Genomic DNA, 27,631 nt, shown 5'->3' with positions numbered 1-27,631 from the left:
TAGTGAGGCATGAGAGGTCCTTGCATCTGTAGTATGTTTTCTAGCGCTGGACCGAGGTTAAAGATCAGTAAGAGTCTGTTAATAGGTGACTGGTGCAGCACTAATGACCTTCAGGTCTGTAGCTTTTCCAAAACTCAAACGCTGAAGGCCTATCTTTCCCATCTCTCCGTGACTGCTGCCTACTTACCATGACCTGCTGGAAAGTATGTGACTTGATGCATAAAGTACAAAAATAGCCCTTAACTCACAAAAACAATGTATATAATGCACAAAGATATTTCTAGGAAGAAATAATGATTACGCAACAAGAATGTGCATTAACAGTATGAGTCTGGAGCATATAAATGGTTAACCAGCTGTAGAGTATTATTAGTCTGGATATGTTTTGGGATTTGAGAATCATTAACTCAAGCCCACACAGACTTTAAAGAGATGTGAATGCTCAGCCACGCAGCAGCACATTTATTCAGGTAGTTTTGTGTTGTCTGCTGTATGTAGAAACAGCTGGACCTTTGGTGTTGATCAGTTGTGTTTGGCTCTGAAGGAAACTGAATTTAGGGTTTTAGTTAATGCACAAATTGTGCTTTTCTATAATGGCTATAATTTATAAACACTTGGTGTCAGTATTTAATTTTTGTAAGAAAAATTACACTGAATATATTATACAAGTGTTAAAAAAGATTCTTTTGTTCATCACAAAAGATTTTATCTCAGTTTCCACACAAACAGTTTGTTCACCTGTTTTCAACATTAAGTCAAATCAGCATTATTAGAGAGATTTCTGAAGGATTGTGTGACACTGAAGACTTCTGAAAAAGCTTTGTCATCACAGGAATAAATTACATTTTAAAATACTAAAATTGAAAATAATTTCATAATATTACTGTTTTACTGTATTTGATCAAATAATTGCAGCCTTGTTGAGCATCTTTCAAAAGTATAAAAAATACAATAAATCTTAACAAACCTTAACTTTTGAACAGCAGTGTATAATTTCATTTTAAAGACACTTGTATAACTCTTGTAAAAAAAAAAAAAAAAGTAAAAATCCTTATTTGGAATTTTAATAACCACATTTGCATTTGCATAAAAGTCTGTGTTCCTTTCATTTATTTGATCTTTTTGACTTCTATCGTCTATTTCTAAACAACACAAGTCAGGGCTTTCTAAACGCCAGATAACCAAATGATTAGAACTCATCAAACCAGATACGATTCTCTTTTATCCCAAACACTGGTGTCAGTGGCCTCTTGTACTGTTAAAAGAAACCTTTGCTTTTAGCAATCAAAGATCAAAACATCAATTTAACTAAGACTGAATACAAATTTGAAATGGCAAATCATTCTAAAACTGATTTTGCTGTATCAAAACCACTGACAATGAAAGAGACAAAAAGACAAACTGATGAATTTTGAAAATGACTCATTTAGTCATTTAATGGTTCTATATATTTTTATGGTTGCTTATTTTCATCCTCACTTATTAAAAGTGTCATCGGAATACAATGGTTTATAACATCTGTATCTTAATCGTGTTTTAGTATTTGCAGAATTGCACAAACCTCACCATTCCCAATATCTGATCTCTTTGGATTTCAGCACAATATAGCAGTCATACACACTTCAGGACACGTCTTACTGGCCAGTGAGGGCTGGAGGGTTATATAAGAGGCCCTACGGCGTTGTTATCCACAAGACAGAAATGTCAACAGATTACATCGCAAGTCTTATGATCAAGCACATTGTTTTTTATTTTCCCCTGGTTCATGTGACAATTCTGTCCTCTGGTTAAAGCAGAAAGAATGGAATATAAACAGCGTATTCACTGTGAATGTGCACTCAATGTAGTCATAATGTCACATCATTAGAAAATCAGTTCCTGTCAATAACATTTACTCATTAACAGGTTTAAAAGAAATGATTCTGACCAATACATAAAGTTCAACCAATGCATTACTTGGTAAAACATTTGGAAATACTCAATGACCTTCAAAAAAAAAAAAAAAAAAAAGACAAAAAGTATAATTTCTTGTATAAGGGGGGTTACATTCATTTTTCTGAAAAACATTTGTCTGCATGAGATGAGTGTTATATGGTACAGTTAGCAGAGTTCATCAGGCCTCTGATAGTCAACCAGGACTAGAGCATAACCTCTGAGCGTAGAGCATCAACTACCATCACTGGCCTGATTCTTCAACACACTACTGCTTTTAAAATGTACAAAGTGCAACAACAACATAAATATACAAGGATAAATCTCATGAATGGATCGGCTTTCAAAATCTAAAGAAAAAAGAAATTAGATTTTGCATACATGAAGCTACCATTGTACCATAAAGATGCTTTGCATTACGCATTTCCTCTTCAAATTAACTTCACTGTAATGTAAAAATCTCAAGATATATTGTTTATAATGTAGTTATACATTTGTGACCCTGGACCACAAAACCAGTCTTAAGTGTAAATTTTTCAAAATTCGGACAATATTTGGCTGAGATACAGCTATTTGAAAATCTGGAATCTGAGGGTGCAAAAAAATCTAAATATTGAGAAAATCACCTTTAAAGTTGCCCAAATGAAGTTCTTAGCAATGCATATTACTAATCAAAAATTAAGTTTTGATACATTTATGGTAAGAAATTTACAAAATATCTTCATGGAACATGATCTTTACTTAATATCCTAATGATTTTTGTCATGAAAGAAAAATCGATCATTTTGACCCATAGAATGTATTTTTGGCTATTGCTACAAATATACGCTGGACTTAAGACTGGTTTTGTGGTCCAGGGTCACATTTAAATATTTGATTAATTTTTTTTTTTTTTACATAGTCATCTAAAATACAGAATAACTGCATTTTATGCAAAATATAATTTCACTTTTTATTTTTGGTTGAAATACGTTTTCATGAGATTCACCCACAATTCTTGCTGTATATTTATGGGTAAAAATAAAGCGCATGTCATCCTACAGCTCTATGAGGGTATTGATGATGTATTCACAGTGTAACAACAAGCAAGAAATAGCATATTGATCTGCTGAGATTGAATGAACTTGATTTCACCGTATTAAACAGTTTGATCATATCATATAACGTCTCTAAAATTACATTAAGCACAGAACTAACCCGACACCAGGACACTGGCTTATTTGTTTTTCACCACCTCTTTGTATAGAAAATGTATGAAAATAATTATGACTGATTTAACCCCACCTCCAAACAGTTGCTACAGAAGAAGAGTACTTTCATTAAGTTATGGAGCAAAAATAATATTTGACGATAAGAAATGGAGCTTATTTCATTACGATGCTGTGTATACACAACAGCACTGAGGAGAATCAGTTTGGTCTGAGAATTGAGTTTGTCCTTCATTTGGTCAAGTAAGTCTCATAAGTGGTTCGTTTTTGTTGTGTAAACAAGCAGCAGTTCCTGTTATCAAGGCTTCATTTGATTTTTTCCATTCAAAATAAAAGTACCTACAAACTGTCTGCAGGAAGGCTTCATGAGCACTATTATTTGGCTGTATTCAAATATAGAGGGTGAGCGAGAGAGTGAGTATGGAAATCTCCCATGTAGTCACCATTAACTAGTGAGCCACCCGACCTTCACTCGGAATCCTCTCCCGCAGTCGCCGCATCCAGAGCGGCCAAGGCCTCTGCCACCATTGAGTCTGTGACGCTCACACAATCCATCTCTTTCTCTCCTCTCACGATCGAGGGCTCTTCCTTTTCTCGGTCCTCGATCATGAGCTTTGTGTCTGCTGAGGAGAGGCTCGTACTGCTGGTGTGCATGTCCACAGACAGCACACTCTCCTCATCAGCGGTGTCTGGAGTACTGGCCAGCCTGCTCTTCCTGTCCTCGTCTTCATCCTCTTGTCCATAGGGATATCCGTCCGATCCCTCTGTCCCGTCTGTTATGCCTCCGCCGCCCAGCCCAGAGTCTCGGAATCTGTCCTCTCGCTTGCCCGGTTCCGTTCCCAACAACGACTCGTTCTGTATGGGCGGATTGGCACGTATGGTGGAGGCGGCTTTTATGGGTATCCCCTCGCCCTCGGGCTGGAGGATGTAAAGCCTTGGGTTACCCTCCGCTGGGCTCGATCGGATCTGCTCGCTTGGAATGTTAGCATGGAGCCGGTTGATGTGGTTGTTGTCGATGTCGAGTTTGGTCGGGCTGGGTTGGGTGCTGTATGCTAGGTTGTGGAAGCCCTGCTTCTTGTGAATGTGGTCTGCCTCCTCTGGGAATCTGTGAGATTGATATAGAGAGCTGCTGGTGGGGTCCCGCTTCCGACCAGGAACTTCTACAGGGACTGAGGGGTCATAGATGTAACTGAAACAGAGACAGGGTTGAGAAGAGGGTTTAATGAAATGAACTTCTGGTGGCCTTTTTGGTGGAAATAATTATTATAACCCAGTTAAGATTCAAATAAAGTCAAATAACACTGAAGTAGAACTAGTGGCCGACCAATACATTGGCCTTGGCGATATTTGCATTTTTAATTAACACATCAAGTGATAAGAACAGGACTTTTATTTTGACAGCACTAAGAACGTCAGTGCCTGAGCGCAGATGCAAAGGAGCTCCCATTCTTCATTAGTTTACTGTGGAAAAATACTGTAATAGGATTACAGAATCATCACGTTGCTCTGTAAGGTATTAATGGGTTTATTTTGCATATTTCTATTTGTAATAATTAATTTGGTTTGTAAATGACTAATTGTTCCGCATGTTATTTATTATCATTAAATTAAACAGTGTGATATCATATTTTCCAGCATCCCTGTGAGCCTACAGAAGAGAATGGAGAATGGATGGATGTCATATGTATTAGCATTATATTGTCCAACAGCCACCATGCTCTCTAAGATATCGGCCATCAAAAAATCCATATAGTTTGACCACAAATCTAATAAACACACTAAACACATTGACGCAATTTTGTAGGCCAACCCAAGTTAGTATTATCCTGGTTCCCTTTTTCTATTGGCTTTTGGATTACTCCAGAAAATAAGCTCTGTGACCAACAAAAGTTTATGAATATTACACATTTTGTTTATAATCTTTATAAATGAACAATTTTTATGAAGTTTTAAGTTTAAATACAATAGCCAAGAGAGAGAGAGAGAGACTCACTGACTACAGCTTCAACCCCAAGGCCATTATTAAAGAAACTGACATAAATCTAAAAGACACTCATGATGAATCACTAAAAACACACTTTGTCCTTCAAAATAAACTCCAATGTTACTCAAACCTAAACAGAACCACTAAATTAGCCAATTATTTATTGATTAAACTATTTAAAGAAAGACAAATCCTCTCCAAATACAGATTAAGTAACCATGATTTAGAAATAGAGAGAGGAAGACAGATAAACATGGACAGAGCGAGAGCAGAGGATCTGTAGACTCTGTGATCTATAGCAAATAGAGGACGAGAAACACTTTCTGCTTATTTGTCCTAAATATCACAATGTGAGGGAAACATTTCTCCCCAGATTCCATCATTTACTGAACTTAGTGATACTGAGAAAATGCCCTTCTTACTTGGAGAAGATGACAACACAGCTGCACTAGCTGCAAAATCTGTATTAACCATTCACAATGTTAGTTGTTAAACATGATTAACTCTAAACTGACTTTATCTTTATCTTATTTATTTAATCACAGCCAATTATTTATTTCACTTTATCTTTTCATTTATTTAGATGGATTTTATTTATTTGTTATATGTTTTTATATCTTTTTATTATTGATATATATGTTAATGCTTTGGCAACACTGTTACACAGTCATGCTAATAAAGCTTAATTGAATTGAAAAAATGTAAAAAATTGAATTGCGAGAGAGAGAGAGAGCTAAAACTAAGCTATAAATAAACAACACTATGATTGCATGACCTCAATGTCACCAAGCTAAGCTTCTGACAGCTTCAATCTTTAAAATCTACGAGCTGGAAATTTTGAGTTTGAATAGTTTGCATGAGTATGATTATAAACACAGTGAGGCAGTAATAGCAGAATAGAGCTTCAGTAGATGAGTTTTCCTGCTCGGCACGATGGCAACCTCTGTAGTCCCATTTGGCCATTTGTTAGCAACCACCTTTTTCAAGACACAAAAGCTTTAAAAAAGTAGGGTTTTACTGATGTATTTTATGACGTACACTTCTTTCCACACTCTCAGAAATAAAGGTACAAAAGTTATCACTGGGGCGGTACCTTTTCAAAAGGTACATGTCTGTACCTAAAGGGTCCATTTTGGTACCATAAAGGAACATATTAGTACTTAAAGTGTACATATTAGAACCTAATAGGTATAAAAGTGTACCTTTTGAAAAGGTACCGCCCCAGTGACAGCTTTTGTACCTTTATTTCTGAGAGTGCAGGTTTGAAAGTTTTTCTCAGTCAGTTTAACACTGTGATCTGAACACTTCCTAATTGTCCTAAACAGATTGTCAAATTACAAATCACATGCATTATTTTGTCAAAACACTGTGAGGAGAAGAGGGAGACAAGATGGGAAGATAGGATTGGAGGGGAATGATATAGTGGAAGAGAAAATGTAAGATGACATGAACAAAAGAAGAGGACTGCAGGGTGGAAAAGGAGGACGTAGAGATAGAGGGTACAGATGTTTTTCATCGAAATCAGAGCCACCCTGACCACGTTACATATCATGGTCTCTGCTTGAAAGAAGCTGGCCAGAGTGTTCAGCCAAACATAAACTGATCAAGAGAGGGAAAACCAATAAGTAACAATACCATTCTGGTTCTCTGAGTCTAGTCTAGAATCTTGTCCATTTCCAGTCTAGTCTATTTGTAGTTCTTATTCTTACTTGTCCAAAATTGCAGTTCAAGAACATTCAGGGGGATGAACAAGACTATTTTCAATTGAACAGAACATGTCATTGTTGACATGGTGGTTCAGAACAACACCAACAACACCTCAAAGAAATTCAGCAAAGAATAATACAGGAAAATCCATTATTTCCTAATATTCACCAATGCAGTCTTCACAATTGATCAATCACGATTGAAGAACTCAGATGGACTGAACAAGTCGTGATTCCAGTTTGTTCAGGTATGTGCATGCCACAAAATTACTGCACTTTTACTGTAAATACAAAAATATGCATTTCATGGGCATTATGTATCCATATACTATTACACTCTGGAAAAACTCTACAACAGTTCCAGTGTCAAGTTTATAATCAATACCACTACTGTCAAACCACTGCGTTATTGTACCTTCTGTTCTTTTTACTCTAGAGGACTTTGGTGCTGGATGGCAGTGCAACTCATTATGAGCTCTATGTTGATAAGCTGGCTTCAATCTCAACAAAAAAAGGAGAAGAGAATAGAATCAGATTGGCCATCATGCCACAGTCAAGTCTTGAGCCCATGCAACACTAAAAGTCTTGAGCCCATGCAACACTAAAAGGCCTCTACATTTTTTTAAACTCCCTCAATGAAATCTTCTTACCACAGGTTAAGCAGGAGCAAATGAAGTCGAATTTTGTAGTTTTTTGGGACAATGTCCAATTTCACCATTCAGCACTGGTGCTTGAGTTGTTTAGATACCACCCACATTTCAGGATGGTGTTCCTTCCACATATTCTCTTTCTATGAATCTAGCTGAGGAGTTCTTCTCCTCTTGAAAATGGAAAGTATATAACCGCAATCCTTACAAGCAAGCAATTAGCTGAAAGAGCCCTTGGGAAATGTTGAGGCAGAAGCTTGTCGAGTGTGGATTCAACATTTGTGCTGTGTTTTTTTCCCCACAATGCATGACTTGTGAGAATATATGTCGTGATGTAGATGAAATTCTCTGGCCAGATGTAACTGAGAGATAACGTCATGATAAACATTTAAATGAATGTCTGTATGTACAGTTGAATATGTTATCAAATCAAGAGAAAACACTTTTAGTTTTGATGTTATCTATTTTTAATAAATGCATAACTAGAATTTATAAAATGCAGTGCTTTGTTATGTAGTAAAACTGAAATGTTTGGCCAACATAAGAGAGTGTTTACTGTGCTGAGTTAATTGCTTTGAAAGCAGTTACAATAATTCTGAGAAATGTGTCATATCAATTGAGAAAAACTGTAAGGCTCTTTCCTGCAGCACTCTATTAAACACATCTGAACCAGCTAATAAAGACCTTCAGGATCACTTCCAGACAGGTGTGCTGGAGCAGGTTGGAGCCAAACTCTACAGGAAGGTGGTCCTCCAGAATGGACGACCCTGTATTATATTCATATTGTAAATTCACTTTCACAAACATTGTTTTCTGACTGTGAAATAATCCGTAATCCACAGTTCTGCCAGTTTCCTTGGTGTTTTCTATACAGCCATTTGTGCAGACAGCGGCATTATTTAAAACATTTACATTATTCTGAATAATTTGAGTTTTTCCATGACAGTCTATTTTTGCAGTATGACTGACTTCAGATTCAGTCACCCCTAAATAACATGTAAAAACAAAATGTGGTTGGACTCTTCCTGTCGAAACTCTTCTGTATAATAATTTTCAATACACCAGTAATATTCAAATGTTCGGTAGACAAACAAACCCAATTGTTATCCATTTATCCAGCCTTCAATCTTGACCATCATTGCTAATCTTCATATACATAACATATTTATATTTACAAATAACATATTTACACATATGTTTTTATTTATTTATATTTATACATAACATATTTATATATTTATAAATATACCACATATAAATTCGCTCAGGTTGTCAATTTCATCATAATAATACAAAATGATGTTCCTCTTTTGGGTTCTACTGGAACCTGATATGTGCAGAACATTTGAATGCACTCATAATTTGCATAGCACAGGCAAAGGGCCTTACTGACGAAAGCATAACCAGTGTAGCGAAACGACATGTGAAATAACAAACAGGTGCATGAGTGATAACATCACATTGTGTCCTCCTTCCTCCTTTAGGGATTTGTTGTTTTTTCTACTTATTACATAACACAATAATTACATTTCTATATTTACACCAAATTACACAACAAACAGGTATTAAATAGGGAAAGAGGAAAAAGTGTCAAACCAACATAAGAATGAGAGACACGAATCCCAACTTGTATGTGTGTGTGCCAAGTGAACCTGGTGTATTTGTGTCAGACACCTCCTGCTGAGATCCTTCTGTTTTTTACTTCCCTTGTCCGCCGAAAATCCACATGGAAAGAGAGGCGTGTTACTGAGCCAATGTCAACCTTAGGTGTTCATGTATTTATCTGTCTGTCCTTTGTGTGACTCCTCTGTCATATTCCAAACATTTATTGTATTTCATTTTAGTGCATTACATGAGACGTTTTTCATTATACAGCTTCATTATAAATTCTCCAGGTTTAAGCACCTCGGTTCAAAATCCATTTCAGTTTAACAGTTTCAGGGTGGATAAAGTGGAATTTTCCACTCTACCTGGCAGGCTGAGAAATTTTACCCTTAGTAAACATTACCCCCATTAAACAACACACAATGTCTAGCAATGCAAGGCATTTTTGCCTGGTAAAAGTTGCAACAGAGTAGAATCCTACTGTTTATCAGCAGCAGGATTTGACATAATCCAAGAAAAGCCTGAGAACTCGCATTCTATTCACCCTAAACTGTAGCCTGGATTATATATACTGTTCCCGGGGGAGGTTTGAAAATGTGTATCTCTCCAGAAAATATTGCCTACAAGCCTTTGCACAATGTAAAAAAAAAAAAATAATAATAATAATTTGATATTTGACTGCTACGTCAAGGGTTTCTAATTCTGCTCCTGGAGGGCCACCTTTCTATAGATATTTACCCTGTTTCTTGTGATTGTGAAGACCTTGATTATCTGGTTTGATTAGGGCTACAGCTAAACTTTTTTGGCCCTGAAGGAGCACAAGATTGGACACACTTGCAATAAGTAAAAAGGTGCCTATCTTACTAAACTGAAAATTGAGTATTTAATCTTATCATTATACATTACTGACACTCTATCCTCCAATTTGATACTGTTAAGTGCTTTGACACAATCTGTATTGTTAAAAGCGCTATATAAATAAAGGTGACTTGACTTGACTTAAACACTTAGATTTATGTACTTTTTCCTCATCACCCGTGCATATAAATCGAGTTAAAATGTGTGGGTGTTATTCAACAGATTTGACACAAAGCCAGTCAGACTACACGCTTCTAATATTAAATGCCAAAAGAAAGCATGTATTTGTAGTATGTGCATGAGGCAATTCTTGCAGCTCAAACTAAGCCCAGAAATGTGACATTCTGAGCAATTAAAGGGCGGTTTGAGAGTGTGAATATCTGTGTATTTACCGTGAAATAAACTGCCTGCATCAAAACAACCCACATAAATGTTAAAGTGAAAGATCCTAAAATAATATGTCATTGACAGAGAAAAGAGCCATGCTGGTAGACTGAATCACAGTTTCAACCAAAAAGTGATCCCAGGTCAGCTTTAGAGAGACTTCAGTCTGACTGAGCTGTTAAACAACAGCAGTTATGTGAGAAATGTCTAGGATCTTCAGGATAGATATACTTGAGACTAAAGAATCTCTACTATTTATACCTTCTGTCTTACCTTTTTATCATCCTACAGCAACTGCAACCCATCTGGACAGTTGTGTAGAAAACCTGTGGAAAGGCAAAACAGGTTTAGTGTGTGGTTGTGTGTATATATAATTGAATAAAGTGAATTAGAGATACCACGTAGACTATTGTGTGAACTGAAATATGCAAGTTACATTTATTAAAAAGGTATTTGAAGAATCCAGAGCTGGGCTGCTGAATCAGTACTTAGGAGAGTGAACATGATTTCAACAAAGAGCTATTCAGTAAGTGCTAATTCTTCACCTCAGCTGTTAGAACATGAGGACGTGATCACGGTTATATCTGTGTAAACAGACCTGCTGACACGGGAACTGAGAAACTCAAAGAAATCTTATACTCAAGGATAAACCCTGTTTGACAACAATTGTGAACCACTGCAGACCATCTTTACAAGCGGACCCAGATTGATTTCACTTGTGCACATCAACCAAATGAACCAAAACTTGGGTCAGCTTCAAATCACCTTCAAGAATACATACATTTGTTTTGTTTTTTTAACTTCACCTTTCAAAGACACCACACTCAATATCAAATTCTGTTGATATGTTTACACAGACACAGGTATGATCTTTCAGAAGAACTATATCAATATCTGCCAGGCCGTAGGGACATTTTATTTGGTTTCATATTGACGTGGCATATGGAGTTAGTTAAATTGACATATGAAATTGTCAGGTATGTGGCTTCAAGACACAAGGACAGTCACACATGTGTTTGTCTCACAGTGGTAGGTCAAATAAAATGTTATTAATACAATACCTCCACATTTTGTGAAAAAGCAACAAAGATGGATTGACCTTTCCACGGCCAGTCGCACCATTTCAGGATTTGGCATTTCTTGTGCTCTTTTTATGAGCAGATAGCCTTGTAAATAATTGATAGCTCAGTCTGGGAAAAGATTAGACTACTAATAAAAGAACAGGACAAAGACACTCCCAGACTTGCTCTCTTTCTCCTGAGACAGAAAGCAACACGGAAAACAGTCACCTCACGTGTCCCAATGTGTTAGAGACCAACAAACATATAAAGCTAAGAGAGTAATGCAGAAGAGACCAATACAATTACATTGTGAAATCAGTGTTATTTTGATATTATTTCATTTACGTTTTTGTAATTTTATGTGCTTTTGTCATTTTATTAGTTTATGCTTTTTAACATTACTACTTAGTTTGAATTTCTTTTTAGTTCTGTTTTAGAAATTTCAGTACTTACTGTAAACTTCAGTTAGTTGTCAAGGCCAACTTGTTTAGTTATTTTTTATGTAATACTTATGTTTTACTTTATTTCAATTAACCATGTTTTGTAATACTTTTAATTTTACTTAACAGCACTTATTTACACAACATTTCTATTTAATTACGTCACAATCAAAGGTAAAAGCAGTAATCTGAACCAGAATCGAATGCAATGAAATGTTTATAGTTTAGTATTAAAGAAGCAAGAATCACCTCATTCGGTTGTGGCATCACATGTGCTTGAAACGAAGACAAATAAAAGAGAATTTAACAGGTATATCATGTTAGGCAATATTTGTTGTACAGGTTTTCTGCAAGTCACTGTGACGGAAAGGCAAATGGTTTAACAAGTGGAAAAATTCAAAACACTGCACGTAGACTAGACATCAACACGCAACACTCTTCACTGTGAACAGAGTTGTTTTTGTGTCTATATGATGTCTGTATCTGAAAGAAATCAAGATTTATTGTCTTATGAGTAAAAAAATAAAATATGATTGAGAACAGAAGCCTTCTGTTGTTTTGATGTATATGCAACATTAATCCAATTTTAAATAAAATGTAATTCTATTTACTATATTACAAAGCTGCCCTATTTACAAAATTTGGAATATGTTTATTCAAAAATTATCCTAAAACTTCACACTCACACTTCACAGCTTTCAGGCCATTGCCATGGACACAATAAACTGGATGGAGTTTTGCTAGGTGATTAGCAGCCAGATGTGGTACGCAGTAGACACCTGTTTGACAGCAGGAGTATGACACAGGCACCTGGCAACCTCTTTGTCAGCTGCTAGAGATTATTGCATTTTACTGCAGTCAACTTAGCACACAGTCTTCCTTTCCATAAATACAATGACAAATCAGTTTCTTGTGTAGTTAATCTATAATGTGACAACACAAATATTATCAGAATAAAATAAATCATGTTTACTTCATATAGTAAGAAAAAGTGTGTACTTTAACGAACCACTACATACTGTATTTCCAATCATGCAGTGGGAATTATTTAAGTGAGAACGAGAGCTTTAAAGGCTTTCATTCGTCGTCTTGGGAATTTCTAATGATTTTATTCTCTGAAGTCTGCGTTTTATGCATCCTTGATATCAAGAACACAACACTTTCATGCGTGCTCTGTACTTGTGTTCTTGAGTATTGGGATTGAACCTCGGCAGGTGTGGATAATGTAGTACGAGATCTTGCCAGAATGCAAGACCACTTAAAGGGTTACTCCACCCCAAAATGAAAGTAACCCTTTAAGAACGCATATTGAGAAACGGCCTCCTTTGTCTGACGCATCCATTTCAGGTCTTCTGCTGACTTCACATGCTATTGAAATTATCGTAAATACAAGTTTCCTAGTTGGAAATTGGACATGAATGGCCTCTCTAGTCATATTGGAAACTCTGAGATAGTTTTGATACCTGAGTTTCCAAGTTGGGCGAGCCATAAAATTTTAAATATGGCGGAGGAGAGAAACATAGCAGTAGCAGTAGCTTTATTAGTTTTTCTCACAACATCTACATTGCTTTCTCCTGCCATTACAGTCATGTATATTTACGTAAATAAATAACCATCTGATGTGTAGTATGTATTGAACACAGCGAACATAGCATTTATTTGATTAAAATGTAGGAATCGTCAGCCAGCTGAATATCTTAGTGCTGTGAATGTTTATATGGTTACCAAAGAATGGGATGCTACATTTTATTCAAAACCTGTTGGATATTGACTAAATATCTTCCAATATACAGTATCTCACAGAAGTGAGAACACCCCTCACATTTTTGTAAATATTTTATTATATCTTTTCACGTGACAACACTGAAGAAATGACACTTTGCTACAATGTAAAGTAGTGAGTGTACAGCATGTATAACAGTGTACATTTGCTGTCTCCTTAAAATAACTCAACACACAGCCATTAATGTCTAAACCGCTGGCCACAAAAGTGAGTACACCCCTAAGTGAAAATGTCCAAATTGGGCCCAATTAGCCATTTTCTCTCCCCGGGGTCATGTGACTTCGTTAGTGTTACAAGGTCTCAGGTGTGAATGGGGAGCAGGTGTGTTAAATTTGGTGTTATCACTCTCACTCTCTCATACTGGTCACTGGAAGTTCAACATGGCACCTCATGGCAAAGAACTCTCTGAGGATCTGAAAAAAAGAATGGTTGCTCTACATAAAGATGGCGTTGGCTAGAAGAAGATTAACAAGACCCTGAAACTGAGCTACAGCATGGTGGCCAAGACCATACAGCGGTTTAACAGGACAGGTTCCACTTAGAACAGGCCTCACCATGGTCGACCAAAGAAGTTGAGTGCACGTGCTCAGTGTCATATCCAGAGGTTGTGTTTGGGAAATAGACGTATGAGTGCTGCCAGCATTGCTGCAGAGGTTGAAGGGGTGGGGGTCAGCCTATCAGTGCTCGGACCATACGCCGCACACTGCATCAAATTGGTCTGCATGGCTGTCGTCCCAGAAGGAAGCCTCTTCTAAAGATGATGCACAAGAAAGCCCACAAACAGTTTGCTGAAGACAAGCAGACTAAGGACATGGATTACTGGAACCACGTCCTGTGGTCTGATAAGACCAAGATAAACTTATTTGGTTCAGATGGTGTCAAGCGTGTGTGGTGGCAACCAGGTGAGGAGTACAAAGACAAGTGTGTCTTGCCTACATTCAAGCATGGTGGTGGGAGTGTCATGGTCTGGGGCTGCATGAGTGCTGCCGGCACTGGGGAGCTACAGTTCATTGAGGGAACCATGAATGCCAACATGTACTGTGACATACTGAAGCGGAGCATGATCCCCTCCCTTCTATTCCAACATGATAACCACCCCAAACACACCTCCAAGACGACCACTGCCTTGCTAAAGAAGCCGAGGGTAAAGGTGATGGACTGGCCAAGCATGTCTCCAGACCTAAACCCTATTGAGCTTCTGTGGGGCATCCTCAAACGGAAGGTGGAGGAGCGCAAGGTCTCCAACATCCACCAGCTCCATGATGTCGTCATGGAGGAGTGGAAGAGGACTCCAGTGGCAACCTGTGGAGCTCTGATGAACTCCATGCCCAAGAGGGTTAAGGCAGTGCTGGAAAATAATGGTGGCCACACAAAATATTGACACGTTAGGCCCAATTTGGACATTTTCACTTAGGGGTGTACTCACTTTTGTGGCCAGTGGTTTAGACATTAATGGCTGTGTGTTGAGTTATTTTGAGGGGACAGCAAATTTACACTGTTATACAAGCTGTACACTCACTACTTTATATTGTAGCAAAGTGTCATTTCTTCAGTGTTGTCACATGAAAAGATATAATAAAATATTTACAAAAATGTGAGGGGTGTACTCACTTCTGTGAGATACTGTACCTTTTGGCTTTAGTAAGATTTCCCCAAGAAACAGGCAAGAATGAATAGGATGTCCATCATGATTTCTGTTCTTTCTGACAACAAAGCACTTGAACACGACAAACTCGTAATTACAATTTCAGAGGTGGAAAGTAGGAAGTTTCTGAAAGCACATGGCGGCATCATTAGGGTCTCTACTAATGAACTGATGACCTGAATCAGGTGTGTTTAAATAAGGAGACATGAAAAATGTGCAGGGGGCTACAGGAACATTGAGAACCACTGATTTAGTCCACTTAAATTCCAGACTAAATAATTGAAGAAGTCTGCCATATATCACTACAGAGAAATATGTGGTTTTATTTCAATTAAGGAAACTCTTTTTAGATTTACATTATAAAAAAATAAAAATAAAAATAAAAATCGGTAACACTTTATTTTAGGGTCTCTTATAATTGCTTATTAGCATGCATATTACTAGAATATTAGTCATTTATTAGTACTAATTAAGCACATACACATGACCTTATTCTACATCTCTAATCCTACCAAATACCTAAACTTAACAACTACCTTACTAACTATTAATAAGCAGCAAATTAGGAATTTATTAAGGGAAAAGTCATAGTTAATAGTGAATAAGTGTTCCCTATTTTAAAGTGTTACCAAAAAAACATTAAAGAAGTAATTCACTGCTGGCAACTTGGCTGAAAATCTAAAATTTAGAAAATTCTAAACAACATTTTTTGAAATCGTAGCTACATGACTAGACAAAACAGAAAAAGGTCTTCAGAGTTCCTTTTTGCCAAAAACGTCAACACCCATAATGCACTTCTGATTTGTCACTGCCCTTCTGTCAATTCAATGGTCCATGGGTGGGAATACAAAGATGCATGATCTGTAATTTTTTTTAATCAAAAAACGGAACTGTAAAACATTTGCAGGATGACACAAAATGGTGTATTTTGCACAATCCGGTAGACTTCGACTGACAAATTAACAGATACATCTGGGTGCAGGCAAAATGGAGAAAGAGAATACATTGTTAATTTACATATACTGTACTACAGACATTTGTAACAATACAAAGCTGGTTCATGCCAAACGTATTCTTTAAATCCATCAAGAATTCCATTCCTAGCCATGCTCTTTATGGAACACATTACAGTTTTTACTGAACAGTCTCAACAAAGATGACCAGAAGATCAACAGATTTCAAGAGAGAATGGCATATCCAGGACTCTATATCCAAAGAATTTAAATGTTCCATTTGGAGAAAGGTGATTCCTGGAAAGATTACTGGAGATTGTGGGCTGAAACCGAGGCAGATTGAAATCTGAGCTAGCCTATATGCCATTGGCAGACATTTTGCCATTGGAATAAATTGGAGAAGGGAATTTCTCATCACTGTAGAATGTGTGCCCTCCAGCTCAGCTTTCTGGTCTGCGCTTTGAAAGTGACAAATGCTTAATCTCCTGCAGCAAAATGAGGGGGCTTTTCCATTCCTCAGCCCTTAACCTACTCAAGACACACATACACACACAAACAGGTAGGCATCCATACACACCGCGATAGCTTTAAATCACAGACTTACGTATTTAAGCTCAAAGGCAGACACATAGTATTACTGATCGTCTCACACACACACACACACTTTTTAGAAGGTGCTTTGCTCTGAGCATTACTCAAATGTTTAAATCCCTTCAACTGGTTCAGCTGTGGTGTGTGTGCCAACACAAACCTACACACATGCACTGGCCTTCCACAGCCAAGATAAACAAACGCACAAGCCACTAACGGTTCATTTCCTTTCAATTTGTTGAGAACAAAGTGAAGCAAACAGCCAGATAGACCAGTGTCAAGAGATAATTAGAGCTATCAATGACCAGCTGATTTCACTTACACACTGCTCTGACACACTGCAATCTTCTCACAGACACCTGTAAGACGCTGCTGCTTTCCTGTTTTTTTTTATTTTTATTACTGCTTGATAGAAACCAGCATATAATTGGATGTTTAACCTTTTCACAATCTGACTAATTTGTCTACTGAAAATGTGTTCATAGACACATCACTCAAGAATTCTCTAATTTTTGTCAATTTGTCTAAAAGTCAAACATTTTCACCAAATAGTATTATATTTGGTTTAATGGTATTCTGTGGTGGAAATCATTATTGGAATAAAATGACCAACTCCTTTGGCTAATTTCGTTGCTAGCATTTTATAAATCCTACATAAACACAATGAAATAACATTTCCATAATTGCTTGCATAATTTGACAGCCTGATTGGAAATTATGCATGACTGATTTTTTATTTTTAATCACGTTTTATATTTCACTGACACTGTAGACTCCTTGATAACTGTCACGAATCTGGTCTGCACTTCCGTCCATTCACCACCAGAGGTCACTCGCTCACCACATGGACTTTCACACCACATGGACTCCATTTCCCATCATCCAACACTGATCACAGCTGTCACCAATCACTCATTGCACTAATCACACGCACACCTGATCCCATGCACATACTGATCACACACGCTTTATAAGCCTTGGACTTTCTCTACCTCTCTGCCGAGTATTGTTTGCGTTTACTGCTCCCCTAGCCGTAGCAACTTACAGAGCCCCAGTTAGTTTTCCTAGTTTTCCCCTGTCTGTTTTGGATTGTGTTTTCCCGTGTATGTTCTAGCCTGTGTTTCCCTGGATTAACCCTTGCCTTGCCCACTGGATACTGTTCGCCGATCGTCGACCTTTGCTTGCCCTAGGATTACTCTTTGTTTTGTCTCTGCCATACCTGTTTGCCATTGTTTCGACCCTGCCTGTACGACCACGTCTCTGCCTAATAAAAGCTTGCGAATGGATCCGCACGTCTCACGTCTTGTCAGCCATGTTACAGAATACTTGGCCCCACGAGGATCCAGCGGCTTTTCTACGGAGCCCTGGCCAGGTATGGACCTGTTTGACCAGCTGCTCGACCTGAGACAGGGGAATCCTATTATAGGATACCCTTGGATGAGGTCGTGTTTAAGGACATTTTTCGCTTTGGAGTAAATGAGCCCATTAAGTCACGTTTACCTGGAGGGAGGTTTGATTGTTCACTAAGAGACTTTATGGATTATGGTTTACTGTGGGTGTCGCGGAAGAGGAACGCGACACCGCGTCTACTACGGTAATGGCGGACGCACCAGAGCACGCTCACAAAATGGCGGCCACAACAACACCCGGTCAGGTCAAACCTAATCTTCAAGAGTCACAGCAGCACGTCACAGCTGCTCGTCCAGAGTCACAGCAGCACGTCACAGCTGCTCGTCCAGAGTCACAGCAGCACGTCACAGCTGCTCGTCCAGAGTCACAGCAGCACGTCACAGCTGCTCGTCCAGAGTCACAGCAGCACGTCACAGCTGCTCGTCCAGAGTCACGTCACGTCCGGGCTGACACACTCAGATCATCAAGGTCAGTCTTCTACTATCCCAATTTGATGTCTAGTTTGAGGGATGTACCGCTGGTGTCTGCACGCACGGCTGGTATCCCCAAACCAACTCACACTAACCCTCCTGTTCTTATGCATATTCCCCTGTCCGAGGCACTTCCCCTGATGGGAATCGCTTTGTTGCGTTTGGGCTGCGTACACCACCGCAGAACTGCCCGAGGTGGCGGCACACGCTGCAGAACCTTCCGAAGCGGCCGAGCTCGCCTCAGCCTCTGGTATGGTGGTGGCGCCCTGCAATGTTCTCTCGGTCTGTCGAGTTGCGGTCGAGGAGACTGTTACCGCTGTAGAACCTCCAGAGGTGGCGGCAACCGCTGCAGAACCTCCGGAGGTGTCAGTGGTATCCACTCACCAACTCTCGTCTTGCCCTGCCACGGCCGCAGAGGCCGCCCTTGATTCCTCGTCCTGTCCTGTTTCGGCCAAGGAGGCCGTCCCTGAACTCTCGTTCTGTCCTGTCACGGCTATGGAGGCCGTCAATGAACTCTCGTTCTATCCTGTCACTGCTATGGAGACTAATTATAAACTTCTTATGTTCCCTACCTCAGTCCTTGTGTCTGTGCATGTTCCGTCTCCTCGTGTCTCCATTCTCCCTAGTTCCCAGGCTCTGCTGTGGGTTCCTGATCCGTCGTGGTGGTCTTCGGGTCCGTCTGCTCCGCTCTGGTCTTCTGCTCCTCCTGTTCCACCCGCTCCGCTCTGGTGGTCCACTATCTGGCTCTGGTGGTCTTCTGCGCCGCCCTGGTGGTCTGCTGTCAGGCTCTGGTGGTCTTCTGCACCGCCGTGGAGATCTTTGGGTCCACCCTGGTGGGCTCCAGTCCCGCCTGCTCCGCCCTGGTGGGCTCCAGTCCCGCCTGCTCCGCCCTGGCTTCCTGCTCTGCCGGCTCTACCTCGGTCCCAGATCACTCCGCTTCCACAAGGACCTGGCCCTCCATCCCTCCCCCTGTTCCGCCTCCGCTCCACCTCCCTCCTGGATTAAAGACTGTGTGGAGCGTCTGGAAGCCGCTCTTAGGGGGGGGGCTCTGTCACGAATCTGGTCTGCACTTCCGTCCATTCACCACCAGAGGTCACTCGCTCACCACATGGACTCCATTTCCCATCATCCAACACTGATCACAGCTGTCACCAATCACTCATTGCACTAATCACACGCACACCTGATCCCATGCACATACTGATCACACACGCTTTATAAGCCTTGGACTTTCTCTACCTCTCTGCCGAGTATTGTTTGCGTTTACCGCTCCCCTAGCCGTAGCAACTTACAGAGCCCCAGTTAGTTTTCCTAGTTTTCCCCTGTCTGTTTTGGATTGTGTTTTCCCGTGTATGTTCTAGCCTGTGTTTCCCTGGATTAACCCTTGCCTTGCCCACTGGATACTGTTCGCCGATCGTCGACCTTTGCTTGCCCTAGGATTACTCTTTGTTTTGTCTCTGCCATACCTGTTTGCCATTGTTTCGACCCTGCCTGTACGACCACGTCTCTGCCTAATAAAAGCTTGCAACTGGATCCGCACGTCTCACGTCTTGTCAGCCATGTTACAATAACCAAGTACACTAAATTTTGACAAAGCATTATTGGGGTAAAATGGTCGATCCTGATGGAAATTACAGCCAGGAGACATAAAAAAAAATGGAAACACTTTATTTTAAGGAGCAATTCTTATTATTAAATACATGCGTATTACTGGCATATTGGCTGTTTAATAGTACTTACAAAGCACATATTAATGCTTTATTCTGCATGACCATATTTTTATTAGTGACCAATTCTCACTATTAACTAGTTGCTAATTAGCATGCCTATTATTAACATATTGGCTGTTTATTAAAGCACATTCTGTATGACCATATGCTACATCCCTGCCCAATTCCTAAACTACCTTACTAACTATTAATAAGCAGCAAATTAAGAGTCTATAGAGGCAAAAGTCATAGTTAATGGTTTGAGAATCGGACCTTAAAATAAAGTGTGAGCCTTATTACCTAAACTTAACAACTACCTTACTAACTACTAAGCAGCAAATTAGGAGTTTGAGGCAAAAGTTGTAGTGTGACCAAAAAATATAAATCTTATATATAAATATAAATCTTATATATATATGTTCTTTACATTATATAATTATATATAAATCTTTACAAATAGCTAAAGTGTGGATATATTTAATGTGCCAGTGTACAGGAAGCTGATCCCTGTAGTGGCAGCAACTACAGTAATAGTCTAAAATCCTGATTTATGTTATGAGTCAAAACATTACACAGCCCTCTATATCCAAAGACAGGAAAGAGATTAACTTATACTTCCACAAATCAAAGGCACACACAGTTGCGGGTCATTTACAAGGACTTAAATTTAGATATACTCCTCTGGGGTAATGGCTTACTCTTAAACACTATTTTTTACCTTAATGATAGTGTCAATGTTTCACAAAGTGCATAGAGAAATACACAAATAGAGAGAAATCGAAAGAGAGAGAGAGATCAAGTGAGAGAAAGAGAGAGATGGTAAAGGATATTAGGTTATCTACCAATATACTGTGTGTGTGTAACTGAGTATTGGATGATGTCTAGGTCTTGTACAGGTGCAGGGTTACTACATAGAGGGATCAGATTCATGAAGGTGTGGTTTAAACAAGTGGGAAAACTGGTTTAGCATTTCTCTTGCTCTCAGCATGCGTTATGCTCCTCTTCATTTTTATTTATGCCATACGGAAACAGCCAGATGGCATGAAATTGACAAGGGTCATTAACATGCATTTAGCTAGTTGAAAAAAAAAAAGAAAAAGCTGAGTATCTAATGACAAACTCCATTTCTCCATATTATACCAGGTAAACATCATGTCTGTGTAAAATATAAATGCATTCAAAGCTCCTTTTAAATATGGCTTGAAATGTGGCCAAATATGGGCGTGTTGCCCTGGACACTGTTGCCATGGCCTCATTACCAGAAGACCAGTGCGTACAGAATCAGCTCTCTTGAGAATGCCCATATCATCACTTAATACAGCGCTAAATATACAAAACAAGGATCCACCTTACATCCTGTGTGAGGCACCCAAACACTCAAGACTCACTGCCAGTTATTATTCAACTGTTCCAGTTTATGATGTTGGCTCTTATGTGTTTGTTTATAAAAACTGTGAGTCACACCGACAAAAGAGAGTCATTTTTTGTGGTGTATCGCCTCTGTGTGTGTAGGTTTGTGTCGCCTCTGGCTTGCTCAGTTGGGGACACTTAATTTCTAGCGATTATCGCCGATTTGATTGCACAGATACTATTTAAACTAAACTGAGCTAGACAATGACATCTCTGAATTCAATAATGAAATGCCTTTAACTGAAAATTGAGTGTTTAATCTTATCATTATACATTACTGACACTCTATCCTCCAATTTGATACTGTTAAGTGCTTTGACACAATCTGTATTGTAAAAGCGCTATATAAATAAAGGTGACTTGACTTGACTTGACTTGTATTTAATTGTTTGCAAGGCTAAAATTCTGACATCTCGTCCTAAAATGCTGCTTTCTTGTACACAAATGGCTATTGTTTTATAAATAAATATCTAATCACAATCATGTACATCAATCTAGTTAACTACCAAGCACTGTAAGAAAAGAAACTGTGTAATCGTTACCTTAAGGAGTCATTTCTACCTTATCTGAACCCTGGAAATTACTTTTGTTGTTGGAGAGAGGTTGATGCATAATAAATAATATTTCTAATTTGAATTAAACAAGTTAATTTATATATTACCACATGAAGCATTTTCTACAGTGAGAGAACAATATAGATAATTTCTTTGACACAGTAAATTTTTGGGATTGTATTAAAAAAGAGGTTATGGTTAGGCCGTAATAAAATACATTACATTCTGAGCATTTTTTTGATTGCTTGCACACTTCAAATCTTCATCCAAAGGATTCCTTCTTTCAGATTATATATAATATGGCATGTTTGATAAATTAATATCTAATACATAGACTAAAGTTGGTTTGGAGTTAGTATGACTGATTGATAAATTGATTTTTGTTTGTTTGTTTTATAAATTATTACTTTTATTCAGCAAGGATGCTTTAAAATGATTATAAAAGTCAGTAAATACCTTTTGTTACAAAACAAAATAAAAACAAACCTATTTACACAGCACACCTGTTTTCAACATTGATAATAATAGAAAATGCTTCTGAGCACCAAATCAGCATATTAGAATGATTTCTGAAGGTTACTTATATAACATTACACATGACTATAATTATAGTGAGTATTAAAGCTACACTATAAAGCTTATAGTGGCATTTATCTGTGAATGTTGCATCATTACATGGATTACGAATGCAAGTCCATGCAACACTAGCGATCACAATCAGAGATCCACAGTCATAAGATCACACAAGATGGAAGACGTGTTAACACACAGGCCCTGGGTGTATCACAACATGTATTTTTAACTCTTATCACTGTTAAATGTGCTGCCCTTCAAACAGAGTCATGCTTACAAAGTAGCAAATGGCTAAAGGGAAAGAGATAGAGAGATTAAAACTCTGAATAGTGAACCATAGAATAGGGTGCTGCTTTGTACTACATAACGTCACACTCAGATGTACAATATAGGCTAGTCTGTGTACACACTAGTAGTGTAAATATCAAGCTAAAATGCCGGAGCTTGACAGGACACGAGGCCCAGTGGCCCTTTGTAGGGCATCTCAGACCACACCTTACTCAGCACAGCAGACCTTGCTCAAAAGTAAACAATGAGTCTGACGGTAAACACCTAGACAAACGGCACAAACCTGCTCAGCCCCCCTCACAGCTACTGTAAACAGTAACACAAGCCTACTGAGCCTATAGAGACTGACTACCTGACGAAGTCTAGAATGGACTTTACAATGTGAAACATATAGAAAAATAACAAAACATGCTTATGAGCTTCTAGTTAATATTGCTGTTATTTAATATTTTTTATGTTTTTGAAAGTCTCATCAAGACTGCATTTATTTGATCAAAAATACAATATACAGTAATATTGTGAAGTATTATTACAATTTGAGGAACTGTTAAATGTATTTTAAAATGTAATTTATTGCTGTGATGGCAAGGGTGAATTTTCAGCATCCATTACTGCAGCCTTCAGGGTCACACGATCCTTCGTAAATATTTCTTTCGACAAATATACTGATTTGGTTCAAGAAAATGTTCTTATTATCAATGTTGAAAACATGTACTTCATATTTTCTTTTTAGAATTATGTGATTAACAGAATGTTAGTACTGTCACTTTTGATCATCCTTGTTAAATAAAAGTATACAAAATCTTACTGACCCCACACTTTTGAACTGTAGTGAACATCATGTGTTATCATGATTTATATAAAAAACAGCTAATTTTCAGTAGATGTTATCAGATGAAGCACTTAAGTTACCTGACAAAACATTCCTAAAAAGATTATTTCTAAATTTGCAAAAATTTTCACATGTTTTAGGTTCCTCCTTCCTCGTCTTAACAGCTGCCTTCTTCAGAAAACACTACAGTGGGGAAAAAAAATTATTTGATCCCCTACTGATTTTGTACGTTTGCCCACTGACAAAGAAATTATCAGTCTATAATTTTAATGTTAGGTTTATTTGAACAGTGAGAGACAGAATAACAAAAAAAAAAAAATCCAGAAAAAAGCATTTCAAAAAAGTTATAAATTGGTTTGCATTTTAATGAGTGAAATAAGTATTTGATCCCCTATCAATCAGCAAGATTTCTGGCTCCCAGGTGTCTTTTATACAGGTATCGAGCTGAGATTAGGAGCACTCTCTTAAAGGGAGTGCTCCCAATCTCAGTTTGTTACCTGTATAAAAGACAACCTGTCCACAGAAGCAATCAATCAATCAGATTCCAAGCTCTCCACCAAGGCCAAGACCAAAGGACAAGATTGTAGACCTACACAAGACTGGAATGGGCTACAAGACCATCGCCAAGCAGCTTGGTGAGAAGGTGACAACAGTTGGTGCGATTATTCGCAAATGGAAGAAACACAAAATAACTGTCAATCTCCCTCTGACTGGGGCTCCATGCAAGATCTCACCTCGTGGAGTTTCAATGATCATGAGAACGGTGAGGAAACTACACAGGAGGATCTTGGCAATGATCTCAAGGCAGCTGGGACCATAGTCACCAAGAAAACAATTGGTAACACACTACGCCGTGAAGGACTGAAATCCTGCAGCGCCCGCAAGGTCTCCCTGCTCAAGAAAGCACATGTACAGGCCCGTCTGAAGTTTGCCAAAGATTTCAGAGGAGAACTGGGTGAAAGTGTTGTGGTCAGATGAGACCAAAATCGAGCTCTTTGGCATCAACTCAACTCGCCGTGTTTGGAGGAGGAGGAATGCTGCCTATGACCCCAAGAACACCATCCCCACCGTCAAACACGGAGGTGAAAACATTATGCTTGGGGGGTGTTTTTCGGCTAAGGGGACAGGAAAACTTCACCGCATCAAAGGGACGATGGACGGGCCATGTACTGTCAGGGCCAGGGCATTGAAGCCAGCCCAGGGCATTGAAAAAGGGTCGTAGATGGGTATTCCAGCATGACAATGACCCAAAACACACGGCCAAGGCAACAAAGGAGTGGCACAAGAAGAAGCACATTAAGGTCCTGGAGTGGCCTAGCCAGTCTCCAGACCTTAATCCCATAAAAAATCTGTGGAGGGAGCTGAAGGTTCGAGTTGCCAAACGTCAGTCTCGAAACCTTAATGACTTGGAGAGGATCTGCAAAGAGGAGTGGGACAAAATCCCTCCCGAGATGTGTGCAAACCTGGTGGCCAACTACAAGAAACGTCTGACCTCTGCGATTGCCAACAAGGGTTTTGCAGCCAAGTACGAAGTCATGTTTTGCGAAGGAGTCAAATACTTATTTGACTCGTTAAAATGCAAATCAATTTATAACTTTTTAGAAATGTGTTTTTCTGGATTTTTTTGTTGTTATTCTGTCTCTCACTGTCCAAATAAACCTACCATTAAAATTATAGACTGATCATTTCTTTGTCAGTGGGCAAATGTACAAAATCAGCAGGGGATCAAATAATTTTTTCCCCACTGTATATGCAAATAGCATGACTAAAGCTCATTCATTTTCTATTAGTTCAAACCAAACCGTCCAAGGGCAGAAAAACTACAGTACACCTTTTACAAACTACACACCTTCACCTGCAAGGTAAAAGCCTGTTTTTTTCCACCATCGGTTCACAGTAAAAGTAATGGCTTTAACCACATTTAAAATTATACAAATGATAATCAAACTTCAGCTCATCTGAATCACTTATGTTGTTCAACTCATATTCCCAAAACAAAGCAAAGATATTGGCAGAAAGAGAGATTTAAGCAACTATTCACTACCTCATGTTGTTTCAAAACCATTTTTCTTCCTTGAACCACTAAAAGAGAAATTCTGAAGAACGCCTTGCTTTTTCTTTTTCTTTTTATCATCCAATGACAATAAATGGTGACTCAAAAGAGAAGCAATATTGATGATTTTATAATTCAGTCACAGTCATTAATAGCTTACTGAATAGGAATGTTTTCAGTAAATAACAACAGGCATTTCAATCTGTTCTTCACACAAAGTATCACATGGCTTTGGAAGCCCTAAAATACAGCAGACAAATCTCATGGACAACTTTAATAATGCTTCTGTTTTATTTTTTAAGCTTACATCTTTATTCACCATGAACTGTATTTGCATGGAAAATGTTAAGTAACCTTTTCCATTTGTGTTCCACAGAAGAAAAAGTCATGTAGCCTACAGTTTGACATGAGGGTGAGAATAAGACAGAATTTTTATTTTAAGGTGAACTACCCTTTTAACAATGCAAGCGCAGACAAACACACCGTTCACTACAACACCTCCATCTGACAAGGTAAAACCGTGTTTCTTCTGCCGTCAATGTACAAGTACAGGCTCAACTACCAATAACAAACAATAACTCCAGGTAATCGATCTGACTCGGTTACTATGTTGTTTCTCCCTCAAATTCCCGAAAGAAGGGATGATACTGCCAAATGGATAGTTTTAGTGGCAATAAAGTAGACTTTATGTACAGTTTATTTTTTTTAAAGAATGTTCAATCCTCCTATATCGAGCTTTGCGCAACAGGTGCGAGGAAAAACTTTAGCTCTTACGTGATGAAGCGCGTTAAAAGAAAACCCTTACCTGTTACACTGAAGGTGTGGCAGTTGTTTGCCAGAGGGGCTACAATTTCACGGAGAACTCCGGCGGTCATTTATTTTCCCATTTCGTATGTCCAAATATGCTAAAAGAGAAGCGATCCCAAGAAGCGAAGTGTCCCAAAAACTTATTCCATGACCACAAGACGTCGCGCGCTCATAGCAGCCGTTTCCTCCTCCTTCCTTATGTTTATTTTCCCTCCTGTGTTACTGCTTCCGAGTAAAGGAAGGTCCCCCGTGACTTCGTTCTGTCTTGCCTCCTCCACTCGTCCATTTGAATTTCAGATGGCAGTCCAAGGAAGGGCCTGTGCTCGGCACGGTAATGACAAACCATGTGACAAGGGATCAGGAAAACTCAGCGGACTGGGAAACACATTACTTTAAACCATTGGCACGCAGGAAAATAATTACAGCTGCACAAATGACCGTCATGCAGTCTAAGCAGGTGTTAGACAGGCTGGACAGGTGCATTCAAGTGCATATGAACAAAGTAAATCAACCAAAACAAAACTACTATGCACATAGGCTATTAGTTTATTGCAATACTCTATATGGTGAAGGTGAACTTGTTTAAAGAGTTATTACTGTAAGTATTATCACTGTGTCATTATCATGTTATGCTTTATCTCAGTATTCCCTCCTTTACTGGATACATTTGCTTACAGTGTTTGATTAAAATTAACCAGTAGTCAGGAAGTGTGTGATGCCATGGGGTA

General features: G+C 38.7%; 1 protein-coding gene across 1 annotated transcript; it reads right to left on the bottom strand.

Annotated features, from left to right (window-relative positions):
• Positions 1 to 1,405: 1,405 nt before the first annotated feature.
• Positions 1,406 to 27,253, bottom strand: zgc:194930 (uncharacterized protein LOC557813 homolog). Its single transcript, XM_058780424.1, has 3 exons — positions 26,902 to 27,253; positions 10,598 to 10,650; positions 1,406 to 4,329 (listed from the first exon to the last, which is right to left on the bottom strand). The coding sequence occupies exons 2-3, from the start codon at positions 10,627 to 10,629 to the stop codon at positions 3,609 to 3,611; spliced, it is 753 nt and encodes a 250-aa protein (XP_058636407.1). The 5' UTR covers positions 10,630 to 10,650; positions 26,902 to 27,253; the 3' UTR covers positions 1,406 to 3,608.
• Between the last annotated feature and the right edge of the window lie 378 nt (positions 27,254 to 27,631).

Source organism: Onychostoma macrolepis, chromosome 07, assembly GCF_012432095.1.
Source record: "Onychostoma macrolepis isolate SWU-2019 chromosome 07, ASM1243209v1, whole genome shotgun sequence".
Lineage (NCBI taxonomy): Eukaryota > Metazoa > Chordata > Actinopteri > Cypriniformes > Cyprinidae > Onychostoma > Onychostoma macrolepis.
The sequence above is the reverse complement of the archived record's forward strand: the minus strand, read 5'-3'. Positions and strand labels throughout refer to the sequence as shown.

Bases quoted from the DNA above. Each gene is read 5' to 3' on its own strand.
- zgc:194930 (XM_058780424.1), bottom strand. From the start codon at position 10,629: ATGGGTTGCAGTTGCTGTAGGATGATAAAAAG. The intron at 4,330-10,597 runs GTAAGACAGAAG...TCTCTGTTTCAG, and splicing joins TGCTGTAGGATGATAAAAAG to TTACATCTATGACCCCTCAG.